Source organism: Alligator sinensis, unplaced genomic scaffold, assembly GCF_000455745.1.
Source record: "Alligator sinensis unplaced genomic scaffold, ASM45574v1 scaffold650_1, whole genome shotgun sequence".
NCBI classification, from domain to species: Eukaryota; Metazoa; Chordata; order Crocodylia; family Alligatoridae; genus Alligator; species Alligator sinensis.
Window position 1 is genome coordinate 397,379 of NW_005842674.1, and position 20,924 is coordinate 418,302.

The 20,924-nt window shown below is 49.0% G+C and overlaps 1 protein-coding gene across 2 annotated transcripts in view; it reads left to right on the forward strand.

The window, feature by feature from the left end:
• Positions 1-7,720, forward strand: part of LOC102381178 (nuclear GTPase SLIP-GC-like) — a 62,264-nt gene extending 54,544 nt beyond the window's left edge. For both annotated transcript variants that reach the window (XM_006033898.2, XM_025215786.1), the window contains exons 17-19: positions 697-833; positions 4,640-4,730; positions 6,240-7,720. In XM_006033898.2, the coding sequence (XP_006033960.2) occupies positions 697-833; positions 4,640-4,730; positions 6,240-6,301 (290 nt within the window). In that variant the 3' untranslated portion in view covers positions 6,302-7,720. The remainder of the gene's footprint in view (positions 1-696; positions 834-4,639; positions 4,731-6,239) is intronic.
• The last annotated feature ends 13,204 nt before the right edge of the window (positions 7,721-20,924 follow it).

The window sequence follows — 20,924 nt, forward strand, 5'->3', positions numbered from 1 at the left end:
GGACGGGAGGCACCCTAAGGGAGGCACTCGGAGCCTGGAAGGTGGGCGGCGCAGGGAGGTGGGCGGCTCAACGCAGGAGCGCCCCCTACTGGCCCGCCACAACATGTACCAGAAGAAAAAATCCAGAGATTTGATTTCTCTATCAGGAGATCCTGAGTCAGAGGTAATTTGACTTGGAAATCAGGAGTCTTGTGATTTTGTTTTTTTAGGAGAGTCAGCATTACTGTAATTTTCCGTTGTCGCCAGGCTGCAGAGTCACCAAAAAGTCAACACAGTCACAGGTCTATAGTTTGGGCATGCTAGGAGGAGGGCCAGAGTCACTGAGCTTTGGCAGGCTGGAAATAGGACGAGCCTTGTAATGAGGAGACTTCAGGTCAACTCCTGCTCAGCCCTACATTGTCAGTGGGGAGCGGGTGCACTGCCTTGAGGCAGAGCAGACTCCTCATGGTGAGGGCTATGGCAAGGGTAGGCACAGCGAAATCACTGGTCTTGAGGAATTGAAGATACCCAGTTCTCCAGTTCAGCAGCACAGCTTCTTTCTCTGGGAGGCAGTACAGGGTTCCTGAAAGATGCAGCCAGCTCTCTCAGAATGGGTCCGCCACTACAGTTGACTGCAGTTATTTTCCACCCTTGATCCCCACTCCAAATCCATCTCAGTCTTATGTAGTGTTGTGACTGTTCCTACCTTTGCAACAGCGGCTGGAAATGTAAGAGGGATAAATGCCTGTCAGACGATGCAGAATATCATCAAGAAGAACATTGAGAAGGAAGTGAGCAGTGGGATGTTTGAAGAGGCAGCGAAGAGGATGAAGGATGAGTTTCAGAAGCTGAAGGTGAGCAATGTTTCTTCCTCCTCCTCTGGGCCCCCATGTATGGGGTAGGTGGCACTTCCAGGAGCAGTACAGTATTCAGACAGAGCAGCTCCAAGTGCAACCCGCATTGCAGACTCTGTGGTTTTCTGCACGCTTATGTGGCCGGGACAGAATCGCAAACAGTGCAAGTTCCACAGTCTTCAGTCATGTGGCTGTATCCACTTCATTTCATTGTGCAAGGTGAAGTAGGATTTAGCCCTTCATGCTTTGCCCTATTTTCCTTTCAAAAAATAGACAAGAGGTGAAATCCCCCTTATTACTATCTTCAGTGTGTCGGGTGTTTTTGCTACTTGTGTAAAGAACATCTCATCTACCTCCTCTCCCTGATGTGGTGGTCTGTCATATCTCCTCCCCCAGTCCCCTACTGTAAGATCCACTCTTGTTTCTGTCTGCCTTCTCTACCTCTTGGTTTGCTTCTCTTCTCTTTCCTGAGTCCCCTCAGGGCTGCCTAAGCTCCCCTGGAAACAGTGGACTAAGGCTGTTTTATGCTGGTCAAGGATCTGACATGCCAAGTCCATCAGTGACTTGGATGAGGGTGTGGGAAGCACTCTGTCCAAATTTGCACATGATAACAAATTATGGGGTAAAGTTAACACACCATAGGGTACAGAATGAATATAGGCAGATCTGGACAGGTTGGAAAAGTGGGCAGAAGAGAATAGTATGCAGTTCAATAAGGACAAATGCAAGGCGCTGCACCTAGGAAGAAGGAATCACCAACATACTTACAGACTGGGGGATGACCTTCTCAGCAGCACAGCAGCAGAAAGGGATTTTGGAGTCACTGTTGACACCAACAGGAACATGAGTCATCACTGTGATGAAGTGATCAGTAAATCTAACCACACTTTATCATGCATTAGCAGGTAACCCAGCTGGGTTGCTTCCCTATCCCCTACGCTAGATCACGCCAGGACGGCAAGGCAGCCCACCTGGACTGCTTTCTTGTCCCCTGTGCTAGTTTGCGCTGGGGGTGGCAGGCAGCCCAGCTGGGCTGATTTCCTGTCCCCCACACTAGATTGTGCTGAGGATGGTGAGGCAGCCCGGCTGGGCTGCCTGCTGCCCCTGGTGCAATCTAGCATGGGGGACTGGGCAGCAGCCCAGGTGGGCTGCTTGCCATCCCCATGCATATTTGGCATGGGGATCTGGGAAGCCCAGATGGGCTGCCTGTAGCCCTTGGTACAATCTAGTGCATGGGACCAGGAAGCAGCCCTGCTGGGCTGCCTTCCATCCCCAGCATGATCTAGCATGGGGGACCAGGAAGCAGCCCAGGTGGGCTGCCTGCCATGCCCTGCCCTGCATTATCTAGCATGGGAGATGGGAAAGCAGCCCAGATGAACTGACTCCTGCCCCTGGCATGATCTAGTGTGGGGGATGGAATAACAGCCCAGCTGGGCTGCCTGCTGCCCTGGAATGATCTAGCACAGGGAACCGGAAAGCAGCCCAGCTGAGCTGCCTGTCACCCCCGACACAATCTACTGTGGGGAACTGGAAAGCAGCCCAACTGGGCTCCCTTTCTGCCCCGGTGTAATTTAGCATGGGGAACAAAGAAGCATCCCAGCTGGGCTGCCTTCTTCCCCCAGTGTGATCTAGCATGGGGAACCGGGAATCTTGCCACCCCCACCATCATGTAGCATGGGGGACAGGGAAGCAGCCTACCTGGGCTGCCTCCCACCCACCGTGTGATCTAGTGTGGGGGATGGGAAAGCAGCCCAGCTGGGCTGCCTTCTGCCTCTGGCACAATCTAGTGTGGGCTGCCTAGGCTGCCTTGTTGCCCCCGATGTGATCTAGTGCAGGGGATGGGGAAACAGCCCAGGTGGGCTGCCTAGTACCCCCGGCATGATCTAGCTGGGCTGACTCCACAACCCCAGTGAAACTCAAAACAGCATCAAAACAGCCTTTCTGCTTCAACAGAACAGAATGACTGTTTTGACTCCAAATAAAATTTGATACAAAACACTGTTCTGTTGAACCATCAAACTCAAGGTGAAATGTAATGGTGGCATTTCACACAGCCCTAGTAACCAGAGATGCAGGAAAGCAGACTTGACAAGCAAATAGGGTAACTGATAAAACAATGCCTCTGACTAAGCCACAAAGCTTATGCAAGGTTCTGATTAGTGGTGAGTGCAGGGAAGGTGTTTCCAAAAAACAGCACCCCCACCTTTGTGCCCTAAGGTCCCCCTAGGATGCATCCCAGCTTTTTCTGACCAGGGTGATGGCTGCAAGCATCCAAACAGGCTTCACCCAGCAGGGAACAATTACTTTTGTTCCCAGCAGGGAACAAATACTCTGTGAATTTGGGGCTCCACTGGAAACCCCAAAGGTCTCTCCAGGGATGGCCGGGGGCGGGGGGAGGGGAAAGCAGGTATGCTGGGGGAAGGGGCGGAGGGTTTGGGTAGTCTGGCCATCAACGGCCGCTACAGAAGAGATAAGCTGTGTTTACATGGTTTTCAACTGTGTAGCCTGAAGCAGAATTGCAAAGCTGTTTGAAGTTGTTTTTTAAAATGAGGAATGATGCCGCATGGAAAAACAGGTTTAGAAAAAGCAAAAGCTGCTTACTGATCTCCCCAAAATTAACCACGCTAGTACATTTTTCAGGTAGAGCACACAAAAATGCTTTGCTGACCGGCAGAAAAGTTGTCCTTACACGGGGTTCTGATTAATGGTCTGTGCAGGGAGACTGTTTATGGAAATACAAACCAAAAAAAAGGGGGTATTACCCCAAGTCCACACCCCCATCACTTGGTTTATGCTGGCCACCTGGGCACCAATCAAAGCTGGAGGTGAGGGCTGGCCAGGCAGTCTTTCAAGTTTCCCGAAAACAGCACCCCACATCTGTGCCCTTAGTCACTGAGATCCCTCTAACAGTATACAAAGATGGTTCGCCCAGCAGGCAACAATTCCTTTCGATCTTCAGATTAGGAGCTCCAGTGCTCACCCCCCAACTGTTCTGGTTAGTGGCCAGTGCAGGGAGAGTGTTTCCAAAAACCAGCACCCCCCATCTTTGTGTCCCGAGGTCCACCTAGGATGCACCCCAGCTTTCTCTAGCCAGGGTGATGGCTGAAATCAGCCAAACAGGCTTTGCCCAACAGACAACAATTTCTCGTGGTCTTCAAATTACGGGTTCCACTGGAAATTGCAAGAGTACCCCCAATGATGGGAGGGGAAAAAGTGGATACTATGTAGATTTGTCGGGGACAGCACCAGGAGAGAGCACCCAACAATGAATAGCTGGGTGAACGGAAGAAACTTGGGGATGGGGAGGGAGGAGTGCAATAGAAAGCCACCTGAAAAAAAGAAACCAATCACCTAAACTACCCCCTGCTGTAATTTCGTACTAGGAGGTCAGGAGGGTAAAATTGTTATGAGGTGCCCCCTAGTGTCTTTTACTAGTAATAGCACATTAACCCATTATGAGTGTTTGTTGCAGTACTTGTGAGATTGAAATAAACCTAGGGAATATCCTTAGCTAGTAAAACCAGATATGTGTACAAATGCCTTATTATGGTAGATGCTTCCACACAGCCTGGAGGTAGGGACTTGGATCCTAGTACGGTCAACACCTACATAACTCATTAGTAGGACAGTATAGGTGTAGCTGAGTGACCCTTTGATTACAGCTTCATGATTTAGTGGAAAATACACTAGAAGGAGGAGCCCATGGCTCCACTTTCCTTAGCTGGGCCGGCTCTGTGTAGCTAACAAGAGGGAAAGCCTCTGAGATCCATTCCATGCTCATGTGCTGTGCTCTGTGCTTGCTGCAGGACAAGATTACAAGAACACTGAACAAGAACTTTTCCAACATGCTGAACCTTGCTTTGTCTCAGAGGGAAGAGCTTGCCGAGAAACTTCCAGGTAAAAATCTGAGATCTTGCAGGATGAAATCTTGAAGTCTTCCTCTCTATTCAGCACTGGTGAGGCCACATCTGGAGTCCAGTTTTGGCTGCCCCACTACAGAAAGGAAGTGGACGCATTGGGACAGTCCAGCAGAGGGCAATGAAAATGGTTCAGGGGCTGGGGCACATGACTTGTGAGGAGAGGCTGGGGGGGGTGGGTTGATTTAGGCTGGGGGCTTGAAGTCTTCCTCTCTATTCAGCACTGGTGAGGCCACATCTGGAGTCCAGTTTTGGCTGCCCCACTACAGAAAGGAAGTGGACGCATTGGGACAGTCCAGCAGAGGGCAATGAAAATGGTTCAGGGGCTGGGGCACATGACTTGTGAGGAGAGGCTGAGGGAGTTGGATTGATTTAGTCTGGAGAAGAGAAGACCGAGGGGGATTGAATAGCAGCCTTCGCCTCCCTGCAGGGGGGTTGCAAAGAGGATGGAGCTGGGCTGTTCTCTGTGGTGGCAGATGACAGAGAAAGGAGTAATGGGCTCAAGTTCCATCATGAGAAGTTAAGGTTAAATATTAGTGTGGGATGGATGCTGTACTGCTGAGCGGCACCGATTGGATTGGGACCTGAAGTGGCGTTTGGGTGTAAATTGGCTTTTAAGTGTAAGGAATTGAGCCCTGGTCTTGGGTAATACACTTATTGTGCTTAGTTAGTGTGGGGGACAAACATGGTTCCCCTTCCACCCACAACACAGGACTGGGTGGCTCAAGGGGCCTGATGGGGGAAGAGCTTTAGATCGTGGCTGTTCCTATGCACATGCCCTCCCAAGGAGGGCTCTTGCAGAACAGCAGACTGGAGAACACCTGTAGAGATTGGGTGGCCCCAGTGCCTTTCCCTTGCTCTGATCATGGAGCAGCTGCAGACAGATGTGCAGGAAGGGTGTCTGGTAACACTGCAGCCTGAGCTGTGTAAGGCTCCTTCTTAAATCCTCCCCAGGGAGAAACTCAGCCTGGACCTCGGTGCATGATGGATTGGGCTTCTTAAGGATGTAGATTTGCCAAAGGTCAGACAAGGAATCAGTGTCAGAGCTGGGGACTGAACCAAGATCTCCTCAGTCTGAGCCTAGGGCTTGAACCACAGAGCTGTCTGGGGATATTGCTCACTCTGACACAGACCTTTGGCATGTCCCCTTGCCCCCTCTGTGCCTCAGCTTCCTCAACTATAAAATGGGAATGAATAGTGATGCTTTACCCACATTAAGGCCTGACCTGGCAAAGCACTTAAAAACCTGCTTAACATTTAAACACAATTAAGTGTTAGACTGGGGTCCAAAGGTGCATTTGTAGCTTAATCACATTCTCAGATTTTAAGTTTGCCTACTGTTTCGAATAGCTTAATTGGTTCCCATTCATTTAGCGGTACATGGAGAATAACATAATGTTTTTTGCTGTATAATGAAAATTAATGTCAATTTTTCTTTAAAAAAGACAGCTGATTATTTATGCATTAATTTGCTGTTCTTTTTTTCCAGACTTACAGAATCAATACAAGGAAATCAAGGACATATACAACAAACTACATGGAAAAGCTTAAAAATAGCTGCAGAAGTAATCCTTTTCCTGTTCTAAGATTGAACTGTTGAAGGCTTTCTTTTAATTCGCTAGGATGATAACCATCTTATATTCATTTCTAAGGAATTTGTAAGGGGAAAATTCCAAACACATGCTATAGTACCTGTATCTGCTGCTCTGCTTAATCAATACTACCATCTTTCCTATCACACCTCTGCTCTAAAGTGAGGAAAAGTAAAGATGCCAATGCATGAAGTGGATTTATATTACCATTTAGTTGTGGTTTGGAGAGTAATAACTAGAGGTGCACCAATATATCAGTCCATATCGGATCGGCACCAATAAAAGGAAAATTGACATTATCTGCAATTGGCTTTTTTTAGCCAGTGTAGCTGATAAGGTCACTGATAAATGCCGCATGTATATGTACAGTTGCAACACGCACATGGCCAAAAGACACCGTGTGGTAGCACGGAGAGCAGTGTCCAGCTGGTAAGTCTGTAAGCGGGAAGGGGCATGGGGGAGGGAAGGGGTATAGCGGGGTCATATCGAGGCCCCCACAGTGAGGGAGGGAGTAGGGCTGGGGCAGGGGCAGGTGTTACCCAGCTGGGGCAGGTTGCAGGATAGAGTCACGGGTGGCTTGTCAGGGAGGCTTAGGGGGTGGCATGGGGGGGCACGTGCCCCCCATATTTGTATGCAAGGCAAGGGTGGGCTGCCCTCTGTGGCCTCTGGGCCAGGGGCTGTGCCTGCCTCCTTCCGGGGGGAAAGGGGGTTGGGCTGGGGCTGTGCTCAGGACAGGTGCTGGCAGGGGTGGCTATGGGGAATTTTGGGATACTATAGCCCATCCTGTAGCCCCATCCAGTGCTGGCAATGTCCATCCCACCCTCCTTGAGTACAGCCCCATCCCATTCCCTCCGCTGGACAGAGGCTGGTATAGCCTCAGCCCTGAGCACACAGTGGGCAGCCCTCCCTCACCCCAGGCAGAAATCCAGGGGGTACATGACCCCCATGTCTCCCCTGGGAGTGCATGCAGCAGTGGGGAGCTATCTGCCACCCGGCACAACCCTGATGAACCACCTGTGGCTCCATCCCTGCCTGGCTGGGCAGCACCTTCCCCTACCCCTGCCTCAGCCCCACTCCCTCCCTCACCATGGGGGCCTCGATTGCCCCACCACGCCCCTTCTCTCCCCTACTCCCCTTCCTCACCCCAGACTTCATGGCTGGATGTTGATCTCCACACTGCCAGGCTACATATAGGCTATCAGATCAGTATCCGTCGATATGGATGGTTAATAGGATCAATAGGTATTGGCCAAAAAATATCTTTATCGGTGCACCTCTGGTAATAACAATAGTCTCGTACTCAATCCATTAAGAAAAGTTTTTGTTTCTGGACTATATATCAATAAAAGAGCACTGAGTATTGTTATGGAGTCAGTGCTTTTCTTAAATGCAAACTTTAATACAGATAAAATAACAGAAGTAACTGCTTGGGAAATCTCTAAAAAGAATACTTAAAAAAAAAAAGCAGGTTTTCATAAAAAAAATTGCCAAAAGACCAAAATATTTTCAGTCTGGAGGTTCCTGGTAGGGCTGTGTGAAACCATTTTGCCATTCCAAAGGGACAGTGTTTTGTTTTGTCATTTCATTTCATTTCGAAACACTCTTCTGTTTCGTTTCATCGAAGCTGTTTTGTTGTTTTGACGTGTTTCAATGTTTTGCCCATAGGCTATAATGGGGAATCATGCAAATGCTTATAACGTTGTCATTTCTTGCCTGATTAGGATGCAAATTGCAGAAATGGTAGCCCCTCCTAGGGGCATTAAGTCTGCCAAATTTCAAGGAGATAGGTTTAGGGGGTTCTGGGAAAATGCTCCTGAAACCGTGCAAAGCAAAACTCGTATCATTTGCTGGCAGCAGCAGCCTTCTGTCGTCCCGCATGCAGATCTTGGGGTCTGCTCCCCCCAGAAGGAGTCTGGCACAGCCCATGAACATTCCTCCAACTCCCAGTTTGATTCCACAGTTCCCAGTTCGATTCTCCAGCTCTCTGATCACTTCCCCCAGGTCTCTGATCATTTCCCCAGCTCTTCCTGGGGGGTGCAGGTCTCAGGATCTGCGGGCTGAGTTTCAGCAGGCTGCCAGTGCAGTTTCAGCAGCAGCCTGCTGAAACCCCATGCACAGATCAGGGGCCTGCACCCCCCAGGAAGAGATGGGGAAATGATCAGAGGGCTGGGGAATCGAACAGGGAGCTACATGCCAATATCAGAGCAGTCTTTTCCCCCTCTTCCCCCTTCCTCTCCTTAGTGTCTGTTTAGCTGCAGCAAGCCCGGCTTCAAAACCCAAAATATTTTGATGCTTTCCAAACATTTTGAGTGCCCTCATTTTGTATCAAAGATGTTTTGAAGCCTTTTGTTTCATTTTGATTATTGGTGTTTTGAGCTCAAAACGCATTGAAACAGCTTCAAAACAAAACACCCGTCGAATTTTCGCACAGCCCTAGTTCCTGGATCTATATGAAAGCCTGAAAGCATTCTGTAAAAAAAAGGAGTGCACTTGCTTAAATTTCTATGTTATCAGGATGACTTTTGAGAGACAATGGGACTTTGTATGAGGTAGAGCAACCCCTGTGATGAAGTCAATAACCAAGAGGATACCCAGGTTCGCATTCCCTGCTTTGCTACAGATTGTGGGCAAGTCACTCACAGTATGTGTTCATTGTCCAGTCATCCCAGGTCATTACCTGGGTGTTTGCTTCCCTGCTGTCCTCTGAATGTGATTCATTAAAAAGTCCCTCTGACCTGGGCTTGGTGCTGTTTTAAAGCTAGGCTAGTTTACCTGCCGTGGGTTATTGTTTCAAGCCAAGGTTGTGGTTTATCTCTGCCGGGAACCTGCCCATTTTGTGCAGAGGCTGCAGGCAATATCACTGGTGTGCTGACAGCTCCCCAGTGATGGCCAGGTGCTCAAACAGAGTCATGGGATCAGGTGAGTACTTGAGATGGCTAAATGAGCTTGAGGTCTGTCAGACATGAAGATGGGCTCTCTCTTTACTTCCTCCTCTCAAAGCACAGGAGCACACTACAATTTTTGAAGATGTTCCCTTCTGCTCACCAGATTGACCCTGTAGCAGTGGCTGCTACCCCTTCAGCACAGCCCCCATGGTTGTCTACCGAATCTCATCTTTGGCACAAGTGCAAATGTCCTGGTGGCCCAGTGCTATGCTGGATCAGGCCTCTGAGCTATTTCTAGTGTGCTGGTCAGTGGGACCTGGATGATGTGAGCCTTTCACCTGCTCAGTCCTAGGGGTGCTAGGGCGAGGGCATCCCGCAGGCACCGTATTGACAAGAAAGAGTGCTTTCTTGGGCTGGAAGGGAAAGGTTGCAAATCCCTTGAGGGCACTTGAATAACTTATAACTGGGGATCCAGGTTTTCTGTTTTCCATGGAAAATGGAAAAAAAATGCAGATTTCCCCTTTTACCTAAGGAAAAATGCAGGGTTTTTTTTTTATTTTAGTGGTGAAACACATGGATTTTGCTGTTTTGGAAAGAGGTCTGTCCAGGCTGGCAGAGTTCCAGCCTGCAAGGGACTGGAGGGAGTAGAAAGAGGGTGGTCAGGGAAGGGTGCCATGTTTAAGGCTGTGTGAAACAGCACCATTTTGTTCCGACTTCCTTTTGGTCGTTTCAATGGGACAGTGTTTCATTTTGGTTTTTGTTTCATTTTGAAGTGCTGTTCCATTTTGCTTTGTCAAGACTCTTTCACTGTTTCGATGCTGTTTTGACATTTTGCCCATAGGCTATAACAGGGAATCACAAAACTGCCTATAATTTTGTCATTTCCTGCTTGATTCAAATGAAAAGACCAGGGACGGTAGCTCCTTCGGAGGCCACAAGGACTGTCAAGTTTCAAGGAGATAGATTCATAGATGCTAGTGTTGGAAGGGACCTCAACAGATCATTGAATCTGATCCCCTGCATAGGCAGGAAAGGGTGCTGGGGTCAGATGACCACAGCCAGATGCCTATCCAGCCTTCGCTTAAAGACCCCCAAGGTAGGGGAGACCACCACCTCTCTTGGAAGCCCATTTGAAATTTTGGCCACCCTTACAATTTCTCCTGGTATCTAGCCTAAATCTGCTGTCTGTTAGTTTGTGACCATTGTTCCTTGTTACCCCAAGAGGCACCTGGTGAACAGAGCATCTCCAATCTCTTGCTGTGTTCCCCTAATGAATTTGTAGGTGGCCACAAGATCCCGTCTCAGCCTCCTCTTGCAGAGGATAAAGAGGTCCAGGTCCCTCAGTCTCTCCTCATAGGGTTTGGCCTGTAAGCCCTGAACCCTATGAGTGGCCTCCTCTGGACCCTCTTGAGTCTATTCACCTCCTTGAAGTACAGTGCCCAAAACTGGACACAGTACTCCAACTGCGGTCTGACCAATGCCACATAGAGGGGAATATCACATCCTTGGATCTATTCATCATGCATCTGCCGATGCATGATAAAGTATGGTCAGCTTTGCTGATCATTTCATCACACTGATGACTTCTGTTCATCTTGGAGTCCACATTGACTCCGAGGTCCCTTTTCTCTTCGGTGCTGCTGAGAGGGTCACTTCCCAGCCAGTAGGTGTGCTGGATATTTTTGCACCCTAGGTGCAGCACTCTGCACTTGTCCTTGTTGTACTGCATCCTATTGTATACTGCCCACTTTTCTAACCTGGCCAGATCTGCCTGCAACCTTTCCCTCCCCTCTGGGGTGTGCACTTCACCCCACAATTTAGTATCGTCCGCAAACTTGGACAGAGTACACTTCACACCCAACTGACGAAGACATTGAAGAGCACACATCCAAGGACCAAGCCCTGTGGGACCCCACTACTCACATCCTTCCAGGTCAATACCAACCAATCTACTACCACTCTCTTGGTGCAACTGCTAAGCCAATTTGCCACACACGGGACCATGTAAACATTTGTCATGACCTCTTAATTTATTTAGGAGAATAGGATGAGATATGGTATCAAAGGACTTGCTAAAATCAAAGAAAACTACATCCACCCCTACTCCTGCATCTAAGAATTTTGTGACCCTGTCATAAAACAAAACCAGACTGGTCAGGCATGATCTACCTGTTACAAATCCATGCCGGTTTCCCTGCTGCATTATTTTTCCCACTGGACTCTCACAAATATGATCCTTCATAATCTTTTAAAAGACCTTTCCAAGGATAGAGGTGAGACTGACTGGCCTATAATTAGTCAGATCCTCCTACCTCCCCTTGTTGAAAACAGGGATCATGTTGGCCCTTTTCCAGTCCTCTGGGACCTGACCTGAGCACCACGAGTGCTGAAACAGCCATGCCAGTGGCTCTGCTATGACACTGGCCAATTCCTTCAGTACTCTCGGATGCAGCTCATCAAGGCCTGCTGACTTGAACACATCCAGTCCATCCAAGTGATTGGACCAAGTCAGCATCGACAGTTGTTGGGCTGGTGTCCCTCTGATGCCCATCTATGAACCCATTAGGAGACTTACCTTGAGCCCTGTTCAGGAACACCGAGTCAAAAAACTCATTGAATAGCTCAGCCTTGTCCCCCCTGTATGTCACTAATTGCTCCTTCTTGTTCAATAGGGGTCCTATGCTGCCCTGTGCCTTCCTTTTACTCCCTACATACCTAAAAAAGCCCCTTTTTGTTGTCTTTAATTTGTGTTGCCAACCTCAGCTCTGTAGTTGCTTTGGCTTTTCTAACTGCCTCCCTGCAAGTGCAGACCAAGAAGGTAGCTTCCCCCTGCTTCTGCTGCCTATATGCTTTATTTTTTGCCTGTAAGCTCCCCTGAATTCCCGTTTAGCCAAGGAAGATTTTGGCTCCTTTCCCCACTTTCTCTTGCACTGAGATCGTCTGTGTCTGTGGCCAAAGGATCGCTTCCTTTAGGAACGACCACCATTTCTTGACTCCCATCTCACCAATACCCTTAAGGTAGCTTCCCCCTGCTTCTGCTGCCTATATGCTTTATTTTTTGCCTGTAAGCTCCCCTGAATTCCCGTTTAGCCAAGGAAGATTTTGGCTCCTTTCCCCACTTTCTCTTGCACTGAGATCGTCTGTGTCTGTGGCCAAAGGATCGCTTCCTTTAGGAACGACCACCATTTCTTGACTCCCATCTCACCAATACCCTTATCCTGCAGTGCATCATTGACTAAACTCCTAAGCACACTGAAGTTAGTCTTTCTAAATTCCAGCACTTCCACCCTACTGGTTATCTTAGCCACCCTATGCGGTATGGTGAATTTGATTGACTAGTGGTCACTGTCCCCGAGGTGACCATGAATCTGCAGCTCCCCTACTGGGTCCTCCCCTGTAGCCAACACCAAATCCAGTAAGGCATTCTCTCTAGTGGGGCCGTATACCTCTTGCATTAGGTTAAGGTCCTGCATGCAGGTTAAGAACCTCCATGAACAGTTGGATTGGGCTGACTGCTCCTCCCAGCAGATGTCAGGATAGATTAGGTCCTCCATGACAACCATTTCCCTAGACTGTATGGCCTTTGAGAGCTGCCTCAAGAATTCCAAGCCTAGCTTTTCCTTTTGGTGTGGTGGCCTGTAGCAGACTCCCACCCCTCCCCACCGGTCCCTTTCCCCTTGACCTCCATGTATCCTAACCCACAATACCTCAACTTTCTCCTCCTCTGATCCCATTTTGACTAGGGTAGATGTATAATGCTCCTTTACATAGAGAGCAACCCCACTCCCCCTTTCCTCCCTACTCTGTCCCTTCTGTACAACATAAATAGGTGCAGGGGTTTCTAGGAAACTGCATCTCAAGCAGGCCTTCCCCAAGCTACCTCACAACATGGCTGCCTCCTTCCCCACTGACCAGGCCCTGAACTGCCTCACAGGAAGGCCAGTGAACCATTTTCCCTCCAAAACAGCCTCCCCATGGTGGCCTCACTGCCCCCCACCCCACCCCACCCGCCACTTCAGGCACAAGCTATCCCTCAATCTACAGGTGACCATGTCACTGCCAGCCTCCGTCACAACATGGTGGATGCTGACCACCACTGCCACCTGCCACAAGTTGCCTCTGATCAATTTAATTGTCATTTCATTAATTGCATTTATTTTTTACGCATATTTCTACACATATTTTAAATATTTTTTGATTTTTTTACACCAACATTTTTAATTTTTAATTCTTATTCTTTTCATTCCTGTCTTTTTTTTATTTTCCTGTTTCTGTCATCAAGTAAACTTCATTTCATGTGTAAATCCACTTGTTTTTTTATTTTTTAATTTCACTAAAATAACCACCTCTATGAACAGGGCACTTCTAATATGTGCACAAATCTGAACCCTGTATATTCTAATACAATAAAAGGCTTAGTATGTCTGTCTATCCATAATGCTTTATGTGTACTCTGATTGGTTGTCTTGGCATCCAATCACAATGCTGACTTAAACAACCAATCAGAGGGTTCTGCACAGACAGACACACATGTCCTCTGGCATGGCAGAATGCCACCATGATGGCGGGGACTGAGGGGCTGGAGCTGGGGGTCAAGGCCAGTGATGCTGGTTTCTCTCCCTCTCTCTCCAGGCCAGGTTCTTGGAGGCAGAGGGGGACAGCAGGGATGGACTGGCATGGAGGAGCACCACCACAATGGCAGGCATGGAGGGGACCCAGCAGAAGGGCCAGGTCAGCAGCACTGGCCTTAGTCCCCCACTCTGGTCCTGCTCCTGGGACGTGGTGGCGGAGTGGGATGGAGCAGGAGGGGATGGGGGACCGCATGGGGCCACACTGGAAGTAGCAGGGAGTGAGTGGGGGCCCAGGGAGTTGGACACGGACACGGACAGGGCCAGAGGCAGAGCAGAGGCACCACAGGATGCTGGATGGTGCCACTCTGCCCCACCCACCCCCCTGTCATTCATAAAGGGCAATTTGCTAGTATATATCTATATTTATTTCTATCTATATGTATATCTATCTCTCTCTTTCTCTCTCTATACACACACTAGCAAATTGCTATCTATCTATCTATCTATCTATCTATATTCAATATATATATATATATATATATATATAGGCAGAAAAGATAACTGGGGGCCAGGTGACCCCAACAAGGTGACTCTCTAGTCTCCTCTTGAAAATTTCCAGGGTAGGTGATTGCACCACCTCTGGAGGGATCTTAAGGACACCCTGCTGTGAAGAAATATTTGATAATGTTGAGCCTTACACGGTCTTCCAGGAGTCTGTGGCCATTAGTTCTGGTTTTCCCCAAGGGTGCCCTGGTGAACAGGTGTTCACTGAGCTCCTGATGTACTCCATGGATGTAGCAGTGAGCTGCTACCAAGTCCCCTCTCAGTCTTCTCTATTTCCGGCTGAAGAGTCCCAGATCTGTCAGCCTTTCCTTGTATGGCTTGCCATGCAAGCCTCTGATCTTATGGGTGGCTCTTCTCTGGCCTCTCAAGTTTTACCACATCCTTGTTAAAGTGTGGTGCTTGCACCACCTCTGAAGGGAGTCTATTCCAGGCCTTGGGGACTCAGACAGTAAAGAACTTTTTCCTTATGTCCAGCCTAAAATGGTCTTGGAGGAGTTTGTAACCATTGGACCTTGTCACCCCTTGGGGTGCTCTGGTGAACAGGTGTTCATTTCCCTGATCCTGATGAACACTCCTGATATATTTATAGGCTGCCACCAGGTCACCCCTGAGCCTGCACTTTTCCAGACTGAAGAGTCCCATGGCTTTCAGCTTCTCTTCATCAGGCCTATTCTCTTGCCCTCTGATCATGTGTGTGGCTCTCCTCTGGACTCTCTCAAGCATCTCCATGTCCTTTTTGAATATGGAGCCTAGAATTGGATGCAGTATTCCAGCTGTGGCCTCACCAAGGCTGAGTACAGTGGGAGGATGACATCCTGAAATTTGCTTGAGAAGCATTGGTGGATGCAAGTCAGAGTTTTGTTTGCTTTACTAGTTGCAACATCGTGTTGGTGGCTCACGTTCATCTTGTGGTCAATCATGACCCCCAAGTCCCTTTCAGCCATGGTGCTAGTGAGTGTAGCACGGTTGAGCCTATAAATGTGCTGTGGATTTTTTCATGCGAGGTGGAGCACCTTGCATTTCTCCGTATTGAATGTCATTGGGTTTATATCTGCCCACTTCCTCAGCCTATCCAGGTCAGCCTGGATCACCAACCTGTCCTTGGGTGTAGGCACTCTACCCTAAAGTTTAGAGTCATTGGTGAACTTGGCCAGTCCACTTCTGATACCAGTGCCCACATTGTTAATAAAGATGTTAAAGAGTATAGGTCCAAGGACAGAGCCTTGGGGGACACCAGTGGTCATGGAGCACCATGATCATTCACTTCCATCAACTACCACTCTCTGAGTCTGATCTTGGAGCCAATTCTCCAGCCATTGGACTGTGATGTATCCAAGTCCATGGTTGGCCAATTTTGCCATGAGGAGATCATGGGGCACCAGATCAAAGTCGTTTTTAAAGTCCAGATATATGATGTCAATCTCTTCTCCCTTGCCCAGGTGATATGTCTACTGGTCATAGAAGGTGACGATATTAGTCAGGCAAGACCTACTCACAGCAAACCCATGCTGGCTGTCCCTCAGGATGTTGCCATCAGCCAGCTTGTCAAAAACAGTCTCCAATATTTTTTTCCAGAATGTTTCCAGAGATTGAGATTAATCTGATTGGCTTGTAGTTCCCAGGATTTACTTTCCTTCCTTTCTTGAAGATAGGCACCACATTAGCCCTCTTCCAATCTTCAGGTACTTCACCTGAGCAACATGAATTTTTGAATATCCTTGCTAGTAGCTGGGCTCTGACACCTGCCAGCTGCTTAAGTAGTCTGCAGTGCAATCTGTCAGGACCAGCTGACTTGAAGGTGTCCAGCTTCTCAAGGTGTTCCTTTACAAGGTCTACACCTATGCTGGGTATAACTTCACCTTCACCCTAGCCATCCTGCATCATTCTAGGCAGGACAGTCTCTTTGGGATGATGAAAAACCAGTGCAAAGTACCCATTAAGCAGGTTGGCTTTTTCCTGGGCATCAGTTGCCAGTTGTCCCATTTGGTTTAGCAGGGGTCCAATGTTACCTTTGCTTTTCTTCTGACTCTCCACATATCTGACACTATTTTTATTGTCCTTGATATGTGTAGCCAGTTGGAGTTCAGTTGCAGCCTTGGCTTTCCTGGTTCACTCCCTGCAGGTATGGACCAGTGCAGAGTAGTCCTCCTTAGTGGTGATTCCTGTCTTCCATCCTTTATAAGCCTCTTTTTAGGCATGGGAGATCAACAAGTTCCCCGCTGAGGCAAGGGGGTTCCTGTGCCCCTTTGCTACCTTTCCTCTGAAATAGGATGGAGATCCCTTGTGCTTTCAGGATTGCTCCCTTAAGGATCAACCACTGATCTTGGACTCCCCTCCCTGTCAAGTCATGGCCCCTTAGGACCTTGACAGCAAGCCTCCTGAGCTTATCAAAGTCAGCTTTCCTAAAGTCAAGGACTTCTGCATTGCTGATTGACTTGCCAGGTTTGCACTGGATAGTAAAAGTGATCAGCTTGTGGTCACTGTCTCCTGGCTTTCATCCAATTCTTAGGTTGCTGACTAGATCATCCTCTTTGGCCAGTACCAGGTCCAGCAGAGCTTTACCTCTTGTCAGTCTATAGACTTTCTGAGTCAGGTAGAGCTCATCCACGCACAAGAGGAAGCTTTGCAATGGTTCAGATTTGGCCGAGTGCTCTTCCCATGAGGTGTCCGGGTAGTTGAAGTCTCCCAGGACAACCATGCACTGAGAGCATGCAGCCTCAGCCAGTTCCCTGGTGAATTCCTGGTTGAGCTCTTGTTCCTGATTAGGAGGTCTGTAGTAGACTTCTACCATTGTGTCCCCATGCCATGTTCCCCACATATTTTAACCTAGAAGATCTCTGGTCATCCTCTCCTGAAGGCCCTATGAAGATTAGACAAAGTGTTTTTCTGTATGTGTTTAGATATTAAGCTATATGTTTGTGCTAAAAGCCTAATTAAAGATTAAGATGTAGTGAGGGCTTGTATAAAGTAAGGCTTAGTAAATTTAGCAAAGCCTTGAAGTAGTAAGGCCTTGTGGCATAGTTAAAATTACATTATCAAAGGAATGCAAGGCTTGTACTGCTAATTGGTCAGTCTAAGGACAGTTGAAGTAAAAAGAATCTGAGGGGTTGTATGTTATCAGTACCATTCAGAAGCTATACATTAGCTCGAATATATGGAAATCAGGCAGAAGGAAGATACAGCTCTGTGAAAAGGATTAGTTAGCTGTTGCCTGGATCAGTGGGCCCATGGACCTTGAGGCTGGCTTTGTTAGGCTTTCTGAAGTGGTTCAGAGCTTCTGAACCACTTCAGAAAAGCTTCAGAGCCACTTCAGAGATCTGGCCATAGGGTATAATGGGGAAATCAATGAAATATCTATAACTTTGTTGTTTTTTGTCTGCTTTGGATGAGACTTGCAGGGTTGGTAGCCTCTGCTGAGAGCATAAAGCCTGCCAAGCTTCAAGAATATCAGTGGAGGGGTTCATGGGAAACTGCATCCCAAATTCTTGAAAGCAAAACTCATGTCACATGTATGTGTTACAGCACAGGGGGGTGAAAACTGCAGGGGTGGTGACCCCTAGTAAGGCCACAAAGCCTGGCAAGTTTCAAGGAGATAGGTCCAGGGGTTTGGGGAGAACTGCACGTCAAGTTGCGGACAAACAAAACTCGTGACATGGGTGACACTGTGCGTGTTAAGGCTCAGCAGTGTGAAAGCTGCAGGCCTGCTAGCCCCTGTTGTGGCCATGAAGCCTGCCAGCTGTCAAGGAGATAGGTGCAGGGGGGTTCTGGGCCCTGCACCTCTACCTGCTGCCAGGCAAAGCTCGTGACATGGGTGCTTGTGCAACTGACCGTGTCTGTCTTGGGGCAGTTGATTGTCTGTATTGATTATTTCCTCTCCTTAGTCTGTGGCTTTGTAGGTGTTAATCCTTGCTAATTAACTCATTATCTAGTAGCTACTAGATGGCAAGGAGATGGCATGACAGGCTTCATGCTCTCAGTAGAGGCTACCACCCCTGCAAGTTTTATCTCAATCGGCCAGAAGACAACAAATTTATAGATATTTAATTGATTCCCCATTATACTCTGTGACTGGCTCTCTGAGATGGCTCTGAAGCTTTGGAGCCACTTGGGCCGAATCAAAGCAGAAAACCAATTCAGAGCTCCAGATTGGATTGCTGACATCTGAAGCGGCTGATTCTGAAGCCGGATTGAAGAGCTACCTACTTGCACAGGCCTACAGAGGAACTATAGTCCAATCAGTCTGACATCCATTCCTGGAGAAATCCTGGAGAAAATTGTCAAGGGATTCATCAACACCAGACTAACAGAAGGCAGGCTTACGAATGCCAGCCAACACGGCTTTGTGAGTGGCAGATCTTGCCTGAGCAACCTCATCTCCTATGACTAGGTAACATGTGCCCTGGACAAGGCAGATGACGTGGACGTTGTTTATCTGGACTTCAAGAAGGCCTTTGACCTAGTTCCCCATGATGTCCTCATGGTTAAGCTGGGGAACTGTGGCCTTGATCATTATACGGTCCGATGGCTAGGCAACAGGCTGCATGGTTGGGCCCAAAGAGTACTAGTTGAAGGGAGCAAATCAACATGGCACAGGGTTACCAGTGGAGTCCATCAGGGATCGGTACTTGAGCCGGTTGTGGTGAAGTGAGAGCTACCAGACTAGCCACAGTGCTAGCTCCCCCACCTGTGTCTGGGCAGGCCACCCACCTGTCTCATCTGCCATGTCTTGATGAAACATAATCGAGGTGTTAATTAAGCAGGAGGCTACCCTTTGAACACCCTGTTCTCCTGGGCCTATGTTGAAGCTCCAACCACCCCTATACTGCATCCCAAGGCTCACAGACGTTCCCAACAGCTGAGCTCTGCTCCAGCCTGAGGCCCAACTCCACTCCACAGTGTTAGGCCTCTTACTTTCTGCCCTGTTGTAAGCCACCCTCATACCACCTCCCTCTTACTGAGGTCTCTTCCACTCCACCGCCTCTCACACAGTCTCTCTCATTCTGCCCCTTTGTGGGGTCACTCTCAGACTTCCTCTCTTTTTCCTGGAGCCACACTCATCCTGCCCTCACCCGAAAGGTCCTGGGGCTTGTTTTTTTGCGCTTCCCAGCCAGCAAGCGCATGGCCTCTTGGGCCTTTCCCCTGACTCTCATCCGAGTGAGCACCAGGTAGTTAGCAGAATATTGAAGTGACTATGCCTCTCATCCCACACCAGGTTGCTCACCCAGCTGCTCTAAATTAGGGGCTTTACCCATTGTTTCCCCATGGCACATCCTCAGCCACCTCACCAAATTACCCTCTGGCCCACTTGTGGCCTCAGGTGTCCGAAGGCTTACCTGGACCTAAACTGGCCTTTGTGTTAGCAGGGCCTACCCTCGAACCCCCTTGCTCACTGGGGCCCACTTCATGCTCTTTCCTCACAGGGCCTCATAACTCACCCCTCTCCTTGGGCTCTGAGCCCCTCCACTCTCACTGAGCTCCTTGACCTCCACACATGCACAGTCAAGGCTCCTAGCTCTGGGTCCCTTGCCTCTTCAATAGGCTCCATGCCCCTTGCTAGGCTCTCCAAGTCTTCCCACCTGCCACTCTGGTGCAGGCTATCAGGTGCCCCACTGCACCACATTCTACACCTCCACTGAGGCCCATACTTTGCCCCCTATGCTGGGGCCTGGAGTCACCTACCCATTCTACAGGCTCAGGTGGCTGCAGCCATGCCTGGCTCCCAACTCTCATTCCTTGGGGTCTTGCACCACACATGGACTCCGGTGGCCACAGCTGTGCCTGGCCCCAAAACTACCTTTGATATTAAATGACCCACCCAAAGGTGGGAGTTGGGGTTTAGGTGCCCCTACTCAGCTTTCACTGGGGTGGTCACTGGCCTGGCACTTCTGGGAGGCTGTTCTGCTACAAACAAACAGCACTACCAAGCCACCCATCCCCAGCAGGGTGAAGTTTTAGGTCTTGCCAAGGACCAAGAGCCTCCTAACCATCCCCACCAGCTCTTGCTCTTATCTTCTGATGTTCGTGAAGCAGCAGTTCCACCAGGAGATGTTGTTTTCTTGGTACCAGGCAGCAGAGTGCTTCCTCTAGCTCTGTTGGCATGAGTCTTAAAATGGCCACTCATCAGAGATGGGCCACACTTGCTGGTTGCCTCTTCAGACTCTTAAAGTGGCAGAAACCAGAGGTTTTCAAACATATAGGGAGGATGAAGAAGGCACCGGGAAACGTGGGGCCCCTGCAAGATGCGCTGGGCAATCTGGTGGTTGTGCCAGAGGAGAAGGCAGACCTCTTTAACAAATTCTTCACCTCCGTTTTCTTGTGCAGGGACCGGGACTCCCCCACCGTGCTTCAAGACGGACTCAAGGGGAACGCCTCCAGACCTAAGGTTGAGGAGGACCGGGTTAGAGAGCTTCTGGAGGGGCTGGATGTGTTCAAGTCAGCAGGTCCAGGTGCTCTCCACCCCAGGGTGTTGAGGGAGCTAGCAGGGGTTATTGCAGGGCCCTTGGCATGGCTTTACAAGCACTCATGGTGCTCGGGCCAGGTGCCAGATGATTGGAAGATGGCC